The sequence below is a fragment of the Haemorhous mexicanus genome, chromosome 6, assembly GCF_027477595.1.
Source record: "Haemorhous mexicanus isolate bHaeMex1 chromosome 6, bHaeMex1.pri, whole genome shotgun sequence".
Taxonomy (NCBI): domain Eukaryota; kingdom Metazoa; phylum Chordata; class Aves; order Passeriformes; family Fringillidae; genus Haemorhous; species Haemorhous mexicanus.
Genome location: NC_082346.1, coordinates 6,272,952 through 6,290,140, shown reverse-complemented (window position 1 = coordinate 6,290,140; position 17,189 = coordinate 6,272,952). Strand labels below are relative to the sequence as shown.

Below are 17,189 nucleotides of genomic sequence, written 5' to 3'. Positions count from 1 at the left end.
CTTCTGTCAGACATTTGGTGAAAAGGCATCAGGAAAGCTTGAAAGACATAGGGGGAAAATATAAAAGTATGGACATAGGATTTTTTTTTCTTCTATTGCCACAAAACTGTCCAGCAATGTACCCACATCTGACAAAAATCCCACTTCAGAATTCATTTGGATTGAATGGGAGTCCGATGTGGAAGAGCATGCAAATTAAAACCTGAAACACAGCCACAAAAATTAATACAAAGTGAAGGTAGACTGGAGCATCAGAACTCCTGCTGCTAGAGCTGTACCGTGAGAGGATGGCAGGGGAATGGGAATGTGAAGATCACAGTCATGACAAAAACTTTGTTTTCCTGCAAGAATTTCTTAGACTTTACAGAAGAAACTGGGATTTGCATGGAGGTTTTCATTTCTAAATTGGGATAAAAACGCAGTCAGTGTGTTAGTCTTGCAAGGTGAGCTGTTTCACCCCTGATTTCACACATCCCAATTATCCTCCATCAGAAATGCTGATGTGGCAGGATGTGCCCCAAGGGCTGCTCCCCTCCCTAAGGACTGCCCAGAGCCAGTTCAATATGCAGATGTAAACTGCAGTTTAGAGCAGCTTTAAAACTTATCTATCTAGTGATAAAAATAAGCTTTACGCTCCAATGGGCTGGAAATCGACCTGAAGGATTCATCCAAGTTGTGAAAGAGGCATCACGTGCAAAAGCTGCTGCTGCTGTTACTGAGCCCCACGCGGCTGGGAAATTCAATTAGCACTTGGATTCTGCCTACGCGGGGTGCTGGGTTTGGCTGGAGTTAAACCACGACACCAGGAAATCAAAGTTATGCTGGAAAACATGACACAGAGCTGCTGTGTGTGGAGAAAGAACAGTCTGGAATACATGCACTGACAAAGCAAGCTCTCTTTAAAATGGAAGTACACTTCTTGCCACAAAAAAAAGCTGAAACTTTTACTCAGATGAAGTAGAACTGAAAGTCACTTCAGGAAACAAGTGATAAAAGGAAGGCTCAGCCAAGTTCAAAGCTTTAAGAAAGTGAAGGTAAAGACCCAAACCTTGGTCCAGCACAAATGCAGAAACAATTTAAAGCTTCAGAAAGATTGGGGGAAAAAAATATTCTGGTAGAGTTAAAAATTTGCCCAGAAAATTTGTTCCCCAATATCTACTTCATGCCTCTGTAAAACAAGAAAAACTAACGAGGACAAGCAAGACCACTAAAATCCAGTTTAGAAACAGCACATGTAGATTGAAGGAAAAAATATACAAGTTGAACAGAAACCTAAGAGAAAATTTAAAAATTGCTTATAAATAAATATTACACTTTTCTATGCAAACAATGTTTAACTTCCAATGGTAGAGTGTCTCTACCACCCGTCTCTGTGTATGCGTTACCTAGATGATCCACAGCAGAAAGTGTTTTGCAGTTTGGCCTGCTGATTGTAGCCTTTTCTGCATTATTCCCAAAGATGCCGCTGAAATGCAGCAAGCTGGGCTGCCAGTAGAAATGAGATGTTGTACCACAGATAAAAGAGAATGACTGCAGGCAGCTTATTGCAGCCTCCTGTAAATTGGATAGAGCAAAGCCAAAAGAGAAGACAGCTCAAGAAGTGGGTGTGTAGGGTTGTTATTTTTATTACTTTTTTCTTTTTTGTTGTTGGAGTTTTTTCAGCCTAGATGTGTCAGGTCTTCTGCTGTCTCGCATTCACTCTGGAGTTTCTCCAGTACCATGTGTTCCCCTTGAATAAAGAGGGTCACGGTAACAGCATCACAACAAATTAATTTTATCTTGTCACTCTGAGTCATCAGCTGAAATCAGGTACCTATACAGGAATTAAAAAGCAACTTAAGACAAAACTACTGGAAATTAAATTCAGGGTTTAATCCAATAGTCATGTCAGTCTGTTTTCTAGCTAGAAAGTTTTTGCAATCAAATAACAGGTTTAAATTTGGATTTTGCAGATTCTAGAGGCACTCCACTGTAAGCAGACAGCACCAAACATGTCAGTCTTGCTCTATGAAAGCAGGAAGAAGGCAGGAAGCCTCAAGTCCCTGTTTCTCAGACACCTTCCCCTGCTTCCCACCCCAAGCCAACCCAGAGCAGCAGTGGGCAGCCTGACCATGGGATGGTTTGGGTTGGAAGGAACCTTACAGCTCATCCAGTTCCATCCTCTGCCATGGGCAGGAACAGAGACACCTTCCACCAGTGCCCTGGTGGCACTCCTCCTACCTGAGGGGCAGAGGCACAGCTGCACTGGGGAAGGATTTTTATTTTTGAGGAGTGGGAAAGAAATTGTTAGCATGTGCCTGTGCAGACTTATTTTAAACCTTTGGTTACCAATAAAATGCCCAATTTACTCACCCCTGCCCCCAAAAATCCCAAACAACCACACAATTAAAGCCAACAAAGGTGAGCAATACAGAGCTTGTTTTACTTTTCATGATTTTGTCACTCAAAACCTGACATGTCTCTAAAGCAACAGGAAACAGTAAAACAAAGCTTCAAATTATTTCTAACTTAATTTTAATTTTATAGTTTATTTTTAATGATTGGAACTAGCAACCAATTTCATCCCAAGGCCCACTGCTGAATCTCAGACTGTCACAGCACATGTCACACAGAGCACCATCACACCATTTCACCAAGCTCCAACCCACACATAGCAACACCTTACCTCCTCAGGAGGCTGCAAGAGTAACACCTGAGTAAGACCTACTCTGCAGAATAACACCATACCTCTTCAGGAGGCTGCAAGCTCTGCCCTTCCTGTCCCTCAGCCCAGCCTTTTATGCCCTCCTGTTGCTGCCCTGCACCTGTGTGCCCTCTGCTCCCTGTGTGACTGCTCAGCACCCCTAGGCACTCCATGGCCCTTTACCTTCCATAGCATTCACCTGTCCTGCACAGCTGGAGCCACTGGGGTTCAGCCACAGCCCCACTCCCAACCACTACAATCTCTGTGCTTACAACTCTCCAGATTTTGGACAATTCTTCTGTAAAAGTGAACACTGCAGCCCAGATTTACCTCTCAAACCAGCTTCTCACCAGGATTTCAGAAGACAAAAATCACAGAAACACAAACTGCACCTTATCCACCATTTCCCTGGAATTCCAGTGTTTACTTACCACCCTTTCCTTCTACTAATTCAAATTGAGCATTGCTTTTTGACTTCACTGTCATAAGACAGGGGACGGTAACTATTTGGTTTTTAAATAAAACTGAAAATGTGTTTTTATTTCCTATCATCTACATGAAATGTTCACATAACATTTCTCTGTGTATTTTCAATTCACAGTCCAGCCTATTTAAATTTGAAAAAAAATCCTCAAAACCCCAACTTGTTTTACATTCAAAACTGAAGCATTTTCTCTATGTTAATTCCAGTTCATAACTCTTGAAAAATTTAACCAAAAACCTTACAAACTCTCCTTTGAAGGACTTACAGAAATTCACTTTCTCATTACTTTACAGATACTTGATTCCAACAATCAAAACATCTGATTCAGAATGAGACACTTGATTCAAACAACTAAAAGGTAATATCTGATTCAGAATAATATGCAGCTTTATGTAGCTGACTTCTCAAAAATGCAAAAGGTTCCAACTATCACAAATGCTTTATAGCACTCTTTTTCCCCAGCAAATCACCAAACACTGGGTAAAAAAGGAACGATTCAAAAGCCACCAGGAGACAAACGAAGCAGAGATTTAAAGTTTCTCTCTTTGGATGCCCACACACCCCCAGGCATTTATGTTATGCCCTAGAGACTATAAACAGCCAATTAAAGCAGTCTGGAACCTGGACTCAAAGTGGAAAATCAGAAGAAAAACACACAAAAACAATGGTGTGAGACTGAATTTTTATTTTTCTGTTGTAAAATGCAAAGATCCTTCACAGCAGCAACAGATGCAGAAGTCACTTGCAGAAATGATAGCTCTTAATATGTTGGTAAAACCATGTATGAGAAGTGTGTAGGGACTGCAGATTAACACAGTACAGGCACTGCTCAGTAGTAACAGAGATCAAGTTTCTAGGAGTATTTTAATCAACCCTTTCCTTATGAATAAAGGGCTCTTGTAGCAAAGATGAATATTAATTAGTTGGCTTTTATTTTTTTTTTTGTTACTGCAATTTATAAACATTTTATCAAACTCTACACATACTATTTATATACCCAGGGTACACCTCTCCACATTTTGTAGCAGTTGCCAAACCAGAACCAAATGCTACAATTCAGAATGAAAATGCTACTGCATTTAGCAGCTCTAGTTGCAGTGAAGTAAATATTTCATTAGAGTAACAAAACACACCTTGTTCAGTAATACAAGGGACATGGTTTGTAAAATGAACATTCCTATCTTGTATCCATACCTTTCTGTAATATATATATTTATATATGGCTCTAAAACATATCTCTACTAATTAATTAAATTAAAACACATCCACAATTGGTCTAGTGAGTGATTTTGGTCTCAATACTTTAAACATTAGTTGTTCCATAAAAATATACAATTCAACAACATGGTTGTATCAGCAACATGAGGCCTTTAGAAAGAGGCCTATGACATAAAATCAACCATGCAATTCAGTGCTCAGTGTCACCTAACTGATAAATATTTATACTGCATTTTCAAATTACCAGTATCTCCCAAAAGTCTCTTTCCAGGCTTACCATGCTTACAAACATGCAAAAAGCAATCACATTTCTCACTTGCCCATAGCAACCACATTTTTTTTTCAAATAGATCAACTGACAAAGCACAAGCTTCAAGCTGTCATTCTTAGATTACTAATATTTTCCTTTCTTTCATATATTGCTTCATGTGAAATAAGACTAGGGATTAGCCAACTAGCAAGAACTGCACTTCTCAGTTTCAGCCTCTAAAAATCAAATTACTAACAGTCAATTAGGATGTACTCATGGCTGCCATACAAGTGAACTGACACCCAGTAGACAATAAAGTTAACTCTTCAAAAGGGGTAGCTTAAAGACCTAAATAAACCCAAACCCAGAACCTAAACTACACAAGTACAGCATCAAACCTGGTAGATTCCAAAAAGTGGATCTCTGTCTCGAAATGTTCCAAATGGTACACAAAACCCATGGCACCATCAAGAACCCATGAGCTTAAACAGTAATTGTCCACAGATGGAGATGTCCTTATTGAGCAGTTCTGATGTAGTACTTCTGCAGTACAAAGAAGAATCCCCCAAGTCAGAAGCAGTCAGTACTAAAACCCCAGGTAAGTTCACCTGTCACAGTAACCTGGCATATAAGACTCAATAACAATCAGTAATTTAGGTACTAATTCCAGAACCAATACATTCAATATGGAAGTAAGACTACAATAAAAGACAGAGAGACAAGAATGGTATGACAATTAAGATGAATTAATTCTTTTACACAGCAGAAAGTCAGGGGAATATCTGGACTTCTTTTGCACTGCATTTACATATCTTCTGCTTCTCAATATAAAAATACATCTAGAGAGTCAATCCAGAACTGCAAACAGCAATCATGTTTTCCCCCATAACTGCTTTAAAATTAGTACAAAATAATGTAAATTACAGTCATGATTGTTGCAAATTTGTAAATGTTGGCTATTACAACATCATTATATAAGAACACCAACTGTAAATTATTTACAGGAGAGGTAATACAATTTTCAGAGTAGTGAATTATAATTTAGCAGAAGTGTATAAACAATGTACTTACCAAAACCATTACAAAATCTGGTATCAGCTACACAGTAGATTGTGATTACATTTTGTAGTTGACATACAACATATCCCTAAGAAAAGTGACAAAATACTGCTACATAAGAATCTTCTTCTTTTAAAAAACCAGTTAGCAAAACCCCCAACAGATTCTAAGCTAAGTAAAGTCAAAAGAAGGCAGGAAAAAAAGGATGCTGATTGTACAACTATGTCTTATTAAATGCCTTTGAAAAAAATCTGTAAATTCACTTAGTCACTTAAAAGTCTGACAAGACTTACCAAAAAAGCCAAGAGAAGTATCACCACATATGCTTCCCCAGGACATTTCAGGCCATTCTAAACCTACATATTCCTCCTAACCTGTGGGGCACAAGGAGACTGCAGACATTCTGAAACTGGCTGAGGTGCTGAGGATTGTTGTGCTCAGTGGCCAAGTGTCCTGCAGGGTGCCAGTCAGCAACAGTGCAGACAGGGCCCCGCTGAGCCACACTCCTGCAGGTTTTTTTAGTATCAGCCCAGGGGCTGGCACAGATCACTCTCAGCCAACCTCTCAATGGGACTCAGCAAGCTGGAGAAATGGGCAAACAAGAGTCACAAAGGTCAACAAATAAAAGTGCAAAGTCCTACACAGGGGGAATAACCCTGTCCGCCAGCACAGACTGAGGACTGAGCAGCTGCAGAGCAGCCTTGCAGAGAACAGCAGTGAGCCACGAGCTACCACGGGCCCCTGCAGCAAAGAAACCCCACAGTGCCCTGGTCTGCACTGAAGGAACACTGCCAGCAAGCTGAGGGAGGGGACTCTTTCCTCTGCTCAGTCCTCCTGAGACACAACTGAAGTGCTGGGTCCAGCTTTCGGCTCCCCAGTCCAACACAGAAATGGGCACACAAGAGTGAATCCAGTTAAGGGCCACAAAGGTGGTTAAGTGACTGGAGTATCTTACAGACAAGGAGAACTTGGGAAAGCTGGGATTGTCTCTCTCACCTGGAGAAGAGAGGGCTCTCAGGTGATCTCACCAGCCTGTGTCAATGCCTGAGAGAGAGGAGTGAAGGAAGAGCCTAACTCTTCCCAGTAAAACTAGTGAAGGACAACAGTAAATGACCACAAGTGGAAATAACAGAAGCTCTACTTAAACATAGGAATGGATCCTCATAGTGTATGGGAGAGCAAAACACTAGAACAGACTGCCCAGACATCTTCTGGAGTCTCCATCCTCAAGAGATATTAAATAACTCAGCTTATCACACTCCTGAACAACCCGCTCCAGCTGGCCTTACTCTCAGCTGGGCAGTGGGACATAGACTAGATCCAGTCCCTCCAACTTCAACTGTTCCACAATTCTATGAGAAGGACAGGGTCTTATGACAGGCATTGGATCAAGTGAGTCACAAAGAAACTACAAAATGCAAAAGGAATATATATTTTCTCTTTAAATTATTGCACACAGTGTTAATTTTGCTGCCTTCGTTTTGCTGACCTCATCTTTTCAAACCTTGACTCCATTTCTTCCAGGACTTTTGGTGTGTATCGCACAACTAATTTAACCTTCCCTTGAGCTGCCTTCAGCAGTTCCACTGCCTTCTCATGGTGCTCCCCTTCCACGCTCTGTGAAGTATAAACCAGCTAGCATTAGTAAAGACACACACTGAAAACTGATCTTTACATTTTTTGTACAATTCTAAGTAGAAGCAATTATATTGATGTATTTATTTATATGTACTCTATTTTCAAGACTGCATAAGGACAATGTAATGCAATTTCAGGACTTACATTTAAACAAGCCAAGTGAGGTGATGATAAAAATGCTAATTAGTATTAGCAAAAGAATAGTGCAAAAATCTTTACATTTATGCTGAACAATTAAATCCTGCAATGATAACCTTAGTCAATTATGAAATTACACTCAAAAACCAAAAGCTTCAGGAGAATACTTACTTTAAATTTAATATTATTTTTCTTCTTTTGAACACATTTTAAATTTAGCAGTTGCCCTCAATTTGCTTAATAAACTGACACAGCCAACTGCAAGATAACTGCCTTCTTGGTGTTACCTCGCATCACAACAAGGCAGAACAATGCATGCTGGCCGCTTGCAATGGAGCAACTAACATGCAGTGTGTTGCTTATCTCAGTGATGCTCCACATGTCTCTTAGCAAAGCCACACCATTTTCCTCTAAACTCATTATCAATAGCCTGACCCAACCCAGGAAGACCACAATAAAAATGCTTCCCTATACCAACTCTCAGAATTTCTTAGAATTGTATTAGATTTCATCTCATTACAATTTTTAAGCAACGCTTCTCAAAATGTATTGGCATCCAATACATTCCTGCACGGCATATATTTTATCAGCAACACTTCTTCCTACCAAACTTGAAACACAATGACAGGACTACTACAAGCCCACCTCCCACTGGTGCTATTAGAAGCTAGAACCTGTTGATTGGAGGGTTTCCCCACTACTATAAAGTTACTTACAGAAAGAAAAACAACAGTTAAAAAAAAACCCAAGTAATTTCTCTTCTACCAGACTTAGACAACCACATACATCTGAATGTTTTCATTTTTGTTATTCAAGTGGATGTGTAGGCTTAACTGTTTAAAATTGTAATAAAAGGTTTGTAGAGCTCTGTTTAATTCTATGAAAACACCTCAATTCTGGAGTACACTAAAGATCCCCACCTGAAAAAAAATATGAACTTGTTTTTCAGTCATATTCCCTGCAGTCTTGGCAGTGGCATTTTCTATTATTATTATTATTGAAGTACAAATTACAATCACAAGAAAATGCCTGCCATGTATTATGATGACAGGATTCCACCTGTAAATATCAGATGACAAGGATTTTCTGACTACAGTAGCATTTTTAACAGCAATTTATGCACTTGCAGTATTGTTACAAGGGCTCTATATATATATTTATACATGTGCACGCATGCAGAAAGCCATTGTTAGCTGTACCAGCTGCCTGATGATCAGGCTCAGTTTTGGGGGGAGTGGTGGTTTTGCTGTCCTTAAGAGAGTCTGTGGGTGAGGAAGGACTCAGCTGAGAACAGTTTGGCGCCAGTGCCAAGATGTTCCCCAGTAACAGAAGGCAAAGGCAAGCACAGTTGCATCAGTACAGCTGATTTCTCTCATGCCTCTTGAAGAGGACAGCTGGACTACCAGGTAACACAGGAGCCAGGCACATCAGAGATCTGTGCCAGCCAAGAGTTCCTAGAGTACAGACATCCAGGACCTGTACCCAGTCACTATTCCTTTCAAGAGTCAAGAATCCAGTTTGACCCTCAGTCTTAAAATAAAACTTGGCTTACAGATGTAATAAGAATATTAATTTTAAGCCTGCATAGGGCCTCTCTGTAAATAAAAGCAAGTGTTTGGGAGATATTTACATGCATTTGACTGAAAGCTGTCTCAAGTCAAAGCCTGCCCATAACCTTTCCTTTCCAGCCTCCCTTTTGCTTTTTATATTGTTGATTCTTCAGAAGAGGATACTTAGTAAAAAAAAAAAAAATTCACATTAGCACTTTTGACACACAATTCTCAAAATACAGTAAAAAGCTTGCTTCTGAAGCCCAGTATAGTTAAGCGGAAGGGAAAAAAATGCCATACAAGGTAACACCACCTTGTAGTCCCATCTCATTACACCTTTCATCATGCAGTAGCTTTTTTACTATGGGAAAAATGAGAATCTGGTCAGCCAAAAACAACATAGCATAATTTACTACTTACCTTAGAAGGTGCAGAAAACTCTATTAGTAGAAATCTGCATCATGAAACTTGGATTAAAAACGCAGTTTGTATTTTACAAAATTCTCTGACTATATTTATACAACCCCTCAGAATCTGAAATACTGATATAAATAGTACAGTTCCTTTTTGAGACAGATAGCCAAAACACAATCCTAAAACTCTCAATGCACACAACTCTACAGAAACCTAAGCAAGTTTGTTTTGGGAGGACAAAGAGTCTTTTGCCAAGATCAGAAGAACAAGGAGCTTGTGCCACGTGTTGTCTGTGCCCCCTCAAGTGGAAACAAGCAGCCACTGCTACATAAAAAGAAAAGCAGCTCCTACCACTCCGTTTACAGAAAGCAGCTGGTCTCCACGTTTCAGGCCTCCATGTCTGTCAGCTATGCCTCCAGGGATAATCCGAGAGATATAAATTGGAGAATTTTGTTCTTTGCCTCCCATAATGTTAAAGCCAAGGCCTTCTTCTGTTTTGGGTAGTTCAACCACTCTGGGATGAGAATGACCTTCACTAGCAGCAAATGCAGCTACTGTGGCCTGTGAGAAACAAGATTATTTTCATTTATAGGAAATTAAATACAGTCTCTTGAGCTAGACACAGTGAGCAGGCTGAAAATGTATTTTATCTCAAAGACAAATGAGACAATTCCCTACCTACCAACACCAGCATGAAAAATTCATAACTCCAAGAATAAAATTGAAATTGAAGAAATTTAAAAATCACAAATCTTGTTATACCTTTTAATAACCTGTTAAGCTTATCCATTTTATTTGACATCCAGATAAGAGCCTTCTAAATTTTATATAATCTTCTGCTTTTGAAGTAATGAACTACTGTATTTTTTGCAAGTTATGGTTTGGCTTTTACCTTTGCTGTTGCATTGGCTCTGACTTCAGGGCTACTGCTGATATCCACAGTTTCATACACATGTTCATACACCTTTAGAGACAAAACAGTTTCAGTATGACTACAACAGATATTTTCCTGCTTAGGTAATGTAACAAAATATCAGGTGCAGCTCTAAATTGTGTACATTAAAAGTACACACCTCTAATGTTACTCTCCGACTCACAACAAGAACAGGCCATCTAACACTCTCTGAAGAAACAACTCTCAGCCTAAAGCTTCCTTCCTTGCACAGGACTCAGACCCCACCAGGACTTGGGGAATGCTCATGGCTGGGCTGCCACGCCTCACTTCAGGTATTTTTCTCTTGCTTGATTCAAGCTGGAATTGTTCACACGGATGCACACAAAAACACTTCAGGACAGCTCTTCAAGGCTTTGCTGACAACCCATCCATCCCCAAAAGCTCCCAAATTTTCCTTCAACTTTAGCAACTGAGTATCTTAGCCAAAAAAAAGGATTGAAAACACAGAGACAATAAGAATACTAATGCTAAGGAAGTGCTTCCACTGCAGGCTAACCCACATCTCATCTCCCTGCCAACCATTTGTGCTTGCTGAGCAACAAGTACAGCGTCCTCAATGGCATAAAAACATCAAGATGACACCTGTGTCTAGAAACAGGTTTTGAAAAATCATTCCAGCTGTTATCATCATTATTAACATAAGCAACAGCAATAGCAAGGCACATCCAATCACCTAAAAGTCTCCAAAACAATACTTGGGATGAAGATGAGGTGGCACAAGACTACACCTAAAGATGGTGTGGATTTGGCTTAAAAATAACATTTGGTACTTTGTCTTACACAGGCAATTGGTACTTAGTCTATTCTTACATACCAACTAGAAAATATTCTGTTAGCTGCCAGTAAGGACAGACTCTCAAAACAACCTTTAAGAAGTGCTACTAAACCATTATTTTATACATCTATGGCGTCCCAAATTATTTTATTTTGAAATTACTTAAAAATAAGGCTTGTTCTGTTAAGCTCTGTAAATTAAATGCTGCTTTATGAAGTTCAAAATCAGCTTACTGCAGTGAGCACAAGAAGAAAAAAGTAATGATAATGGTCTTTGAAGGTAACTGTTACATCAAGTTAACTTACCTCTCTTACAGCATTACAGAATTCACTCTGCAGAACCCTTTGCAATGCCTGTAGCTTTTGTGGTGGCACTTCTCCACTTCTTTGTAACTTTTCCAGCAATTCAATTGCTCTGCAGATGTCTATGAAAAAAATAAAGCACTAGTAATGAGTAATGTCTGAGGAACTTCAAGGTATTTTTTTTCAATTAAGTTAAGGGAGCAGTCTGTGAGTGTGCATACACTTAAAAACTATGCTTTAAGTTTTGTTACCCATAAAACCATGTCTTTACAAAAGGCTACAATAAAACACTTCTTCCAGCCTGTTATAGATCAGCCACAACAACAGCCTTGTAACATAGCTAGAGCTATCACTGACATATGCATATTGCAAAGACAATCCAATTTTTCCTCAAAGGACTGAAATATTGGTATATGTATTAAAGTATTCGAAGTGTACACTTCATAATACTCTATGGATGGCATTTTGTTAACACTAGCTATAATATTAACAAATATTCAAAAATTAGTTCAATAAGGTATACTCAATACTGCCCATAGAAGAATGAAAACTACCTGGCCTATTTCTTTTCCCTCCTCAAGTGCTTATAAAACCAGCACAACTCCTTTTTATATTCTCAGCTGAGAGACAATATCTCCATAGTCTAGAATCCTGAACCCCAAACCTCTTTCAGTTCCTTGATATTTGTTCCTAAGAGTTTGCATTGTCCATTTTCTAATAAATGCTGCTCTGTGTAATGCACTCCACAAGGGATTTGACTCCAGACCAGAATGACTCAAGACAGGCACCAAATGCAATATGACATTCTCTTGGCAGCACCAGAAGAGCAGAATACATTCACATCCTTCACTTGTACTTCCAAACTGTTACATTAGTGATTATTCTGAAAACACAGAAGTCCTTGAACAGAACTAGAACAGTCTTAGAAAAGCAGACTGAAAGAATTACTTTCATTATCACAAAGACAAAAAAGCAGTGATTAATTTACTATATAAAATTAGGCACAGATAATTTTAGAACAGGTGAAGTCTGGAACACTGCTAGTCCCAAAGGCATTACTTCCTTTTTTCTGTAATTAACCTCTCATTTTTATGTGAATGCACACCTACTCAATGGTATCACAGCAGCACAGAGGATAAGCAAAAGCCATGAACCCTTAAAACAGGAGTGTAAACAGAGAACACTTCTGTAACAGGATGAGAAGGTAGCAGGCTGCAGGTTCTGAAATCAGGGTGAAGTGCAGCAGCAGGACAGCCCACAGCAGTGCTCTGGCCATGACATGAATTATCAGACAAACACAGGTCATGCAGTTTTGTGAACAAGGCAAACCTGAATCACACAGACTGGTCATCCTTGCACTGGAAACAAATCCTTCATGGAAAAACACTCAAGTACCACAGCCCCAAGACTCAAATTATTTCTGATCATGTCCATATATTTCCATGTGCCATGAGAACTTGGTGCTTTCTGGCAAGCATTTCCAAGCTTTATATGCATCAGCTATCTAGAGCAATGCAATATCAAAACCTAAATGAGCTACTAATAATCCCATGTTCTACAGAGAACACATTTTTCACAGTCACTATTTGTACAACTGCAAAATGAAAAAAAAACCCCACATTTTAAGCTTATTTCCCAATATATATTTTATAATTCATTTGAAATCCACAACAGTTGGTGAAATTAAAGACATTCTAGATGATGCAAAATCACCAACATTCTTAGTAACCCCTGTGTTCAGCACCAGCAGCACTGATTAACATAGCACTTATTAATTCTTCAAGTAGCCCACTGATCAACTTGAAGAGCTATGATCAAATGGAAACAGCAGCACTTCCAACCTGACAGCACTCGACATATTAATGACAAACCTCTGGCAAATCTATCAACTACAACACCACTATCATTTCAATACCTGCAGATGTTTTCAGACAAATGATTATTACACGCACATGTAGCCATTCCTGAGCCTATGGTCTATGAGCCACATTAAGATGTAAGGTGTGCAAACTTGCTATCAGTTTGATTAGGATTCTGCAAGAAACTTCAGACACAATATACTGATACAAGGAGTAGCTATAGAAATGAAGACACCAGAATGCCAAGTGATAATTTATTTTTTCCACCTTCATGTTTTGTCATTAAGTTAGATATGCTTCCTACCTCTATCTTTGAACAGACTAAACATTTAATGACACAGCGCTTTTTACCCTAAGGTAAAATGGGTTTGTCTGGGAACCAGCTGTGTCTTTCATTAACTACAGACTAAGAACACAGAATCAGCTTTTCAGAGAGTGATTGGGATACACTAAACTGAATTCATTTTCGATGAAACTAAAGCAGAGGACACACACTTCAATAGAAAAGTGTTTTCAGATCAAAGGACCAAACTACTGCTATAAAGTAAAAACTCAGAGCAGTCAGACACAGCATGAGAGTCAGATCCTCACTACTCAATAAATTACCAATCACACCACAGTTGTTTCTCAGGTAGATAGAGACAATACATTCCATCAGCAGGACACTTTGCTCCCAGCAGCTGTTCTGCTGTATGTTATTGAGAGGATCCCATTATACCAGTGTGGAAGTGCAACTGAGCGCAGCTATCTTCTACTGAACTGCACTGGGCACCACAAGTCAAAAGTGACCAAAACACAGAAAGAGAAAAAACACAGCATCCTCACAGATACTCCTGATTAATCTATCCCAGCAATACTGCCTTAGGTAAAAGAGCTTTGCTGGGAATAAGGGGCAAAACACACTTCTTTCATTTTTCAAGAAAAGCTTGTTGACTCCTATGTTGAGGCAATTTCCTTCCTCCTGAATGATTAGCTGGAACATGATCAGCTGAAAGCTGTCCTCCTCACAATATAGCACCATAGCTTAGCCAACTGTTCAGCACCAGAGATCAAAATGAATAGTACACAAGTGGTCCAGTGATGGATTTCAACAAGGATCGACACTGATGTAGCTCCAGAGATGGATAATTTAAAAAACCCAAACCATAAAACTAACTACAAAAAAGAATCCATACATAATGAAAAATTTACTTTTCTTTTCACCTTTTCTTCCTTTTTATACCACACTGCCCGCTCTTCACAAATCATTTTTTGGGATCACTAGATTGAAATCCTGAAAAAAAAACATTTAAACTAAAAGAATGTGGTAGGGGTAAAACCAACAAGATGGCATGTGTGACCAAAACACAGAAAGAGAAAAAACACAGCATCCTCACAGATACTCCTGATTAATCACCTCCACTGCTTATGTGCAAGCATTCTAGATTCCTGAGCTGTGTGCAGAGTTAGCACACCACCACTAAACTGTAAGAACTGAATTGTTAACTGTGGTTTCGTTCCTGCCCTCTGGTAACTTTGGGAGGTGGCGTACAAGAATTTCCAGTTGTCCTCGTGGTAAGGCTAAGGTACTGATTTAAAATCAGCTCATTTCTACAGTATTCTCTCTTTTCTTCTGCTATAGGCCAACTACAGTAGTGACTGTCACTTTCAAGCTAATTATGACTCATCATCAGGTTAAGTGCAGTCGACCCCACACAATTACAGTTACCTATTTCTGTAAATAAGCCTCTTGCTTTTGTAGGTCCATTATAAAGGGCTCTCTTTTTCTTCTTTCCTTAAAAAGACCAATATGCCTGAAGACCAAACAGCTCCTTTGTTTCACTGATCCTGAAGTAACTGTGCAGAGATCTGTTTGTTTTCAGGGACAGAGCATAGTGGCAGGGTAATGAGCGGAAGGATGGGACCTGAGCCTTAAATCTGCTGACCTCCCAAGCACAACTAATCCACTGCTGAAGCAGCTGCCTTAATTAACAAGCTTTGAGTAGAGAGAGTAGATAAGCTGTGTGAAGCAGAGACCTTACATAATTCACTATTTACAAGCCAACTCACACAGTACAAGGAGTTCTTGGGTGGAATGGGAAGCAGGGCTGGCAACAAAAGAAAAACTGAGCTCCTCAGCAGGTAACACGATAGCATCAGAAAAATAAAGTGGGTATGTACAGTGTGTTATACACCTACAAAAATACATCTAGCACCAAGAGCAAAAGTGGTAGTGCTAGTGGGAATGGTAGGGGGAAAGTCAGAGCCATCGATGACCTCTACATCACCTGTTTTCCTTTTCAAAAACATGATTTCTAATTATCATGAATAATTTCCCATGTAAATTTCATTTTCCAGTCCCTACTGTCCTAAATCCATACCAACAAACCAATCATCTATATTGTTATAAAAGCTTCTGTGGGTGTTACACAGTACCAGATCATCACATTGAAGGAAATTTGTAATTGTTTCTTAAAAACCGTGGATAAATCTCACAAACATACTACACAAAAATACCCAACTAGGTTCTATACTTTATCTGTTTTGCTCTTAATTTCAGTTACACAGCGCCTGTATGAACAATACAAAACTAGAAAAATGGGGTGAAAATAAATATGAGAGGGTAACAAGACAATCATGAACAAATGTAGCAGAAACCCTGCATGTGTCATTTGTTTTCTACAAAAGAAGTAAATTATTATTCCTAACACACAGCTAACCAACTGAACTCAGAACTCTAAGAATTCTGCTGTGCTCAAGATGAAGTTTTCCCATGAGAGAAGCAGAAACCGAGAGACAGCAGGCTGAGTAAGAGCAGGCTGAAGTGTTCACAGCAGCGAAGGCAGAGCAGACACAGCTACAGAAGGCCGCAAGCGAGTGCCCCCATAGAAGCTCAGCCGCAAACCGAAAGGGAGAAAAAACCTCCGGGGGCTGCACAAAGCAAAGCCCAACAGGTCGGCCCCACCGAAACGCTTCCAAGAGCCAGAAGCGACGGCACTCTGCTCAAATCCCATCAGATGTTCGAATAAGCCGCGGCTGCGCCCAGCGGAGAGCAGCGGATGAGCTCCTGCGGCAGGCCGCGAGGGCGGCACAGCCACTACTGCCGCCGCCCCGCGGCCCCGGACCAGGCCAGGGACTCCACTGCTGCTGCTGCTGCCGCCGCCCGCCCGAGCAGAGAGCGGAGGAGCGCCCGTGGGGGCCGCGGCCGCGCTCACCTCGCTCCAGCCGCACCGGCTCTCCCAGCGCCGCCATCTCGTCCTGCCCGGCCCGGCGGAAGTGACGCGGCGCCGCCAGAAAGGGCGAGGCGGCCCGGCCGTGGCGGCGGCCGAGGGGCCGAGGCCCGTGAGGGGCGGGTAAGCTGCTAGTGCCGGCCCGGCTGCGCTCGGAGGCACCGGCGGTGCGAGTCCCGCTGCCCGGCCGTGCCAGCCCCCTGCCCGAGCCCGCTGCCCGGCCGGGCGGGCCGGCACGGCTCCCGGCAGGGGCCGACAGCTGCCTGACTGCCCGCCAGTGTACCTGGACGTTATTCGTCTGGACTGTGCGATGCGCAGATCCTGATGGGAATTTCAGTGGAAAATGTCCTCCATTTTGTTCCCCATGCTTTAGCGTGACTGAGGATTATTGACACAACACCACACTGCGAGGGCAGATCCTTCTGTGCGCCTGGCCTGCCCCTGGAGATGGGATTTAAATATGAAAATAATGTTAAATATACAGACTTATATAGAGAGAAATGTTCTCTGCCTGGACTTCAACAAGGTTTTTGACACTGTGTGGAAAAACCAGTATCCACAAAGGGGACAGTTCTGCAACTTCAAACAGTGGACTCTACAGGTCCACTATGCAATATTGTATTATATAATAAATATTACAAATATATAAACGATA

At 40.6% G+C, this 17,189-nt stretch overlaps 1 protein-coding gene across 1 annotated transcript; it reads right to left on the bottom strand.

The window, feature by feature from the left end:
* Window positions 1-3,835: 3,835 nt before the first annotated feature.
* LIN7C (lin-7 homolog C, crumbs cell polarity complex component) lies at window positions 3,836-16,677 on the bottom strand. Its single transcript, XM_059848383.1, has 5 exons — window positions 16,520-16,677; window positions 11,470-11,588; window positions 10,327-10,398; window positions 9,786-9,995; window positions 3,836-7,311 (listed from the first exon to the last, which is right to left on the bottom strand). The coding sequence occupies exons 1-5, from the start codon at window positions 16,554-16,556 to the stop codon at window positions 7,156-7,158; spliced, it is 594 nt and encodes a 197-aa protein (XP_059704366.1). The 5' UTR covers window positions 16,557-16,677; the 3' UTR covers window positions 3,836-7,155.
* Between the last annotated feature and the right edge of the window lie 512 nt (window positions 16,678-17,189).

Excerpts from the sequence above, each read along its gene's own strand:
- LIN7C (XM_059848383.1), bottom strand. The coding sequence starts at position 16,556 with ATGGCGGCGCTGGGAGAGCCGGTGCGGCTGGAGCGAG. Across the intron at positions 10,399-11,469 it reads TCTGTAATGCTGTAAGAGAG|GTGTATGAACATGTGTATGA; the intron begins GTAAGTTAACTT and ends TTGTCTCTAAAG. Across the intron at positions 7,312-9,785 it reads TGCTTTCTGTAAACGGAGTG|AGCGTGGAAGGGGAGCACCA; the intron begins GTAGGAGCTGCT and ends TATACTTCACAG.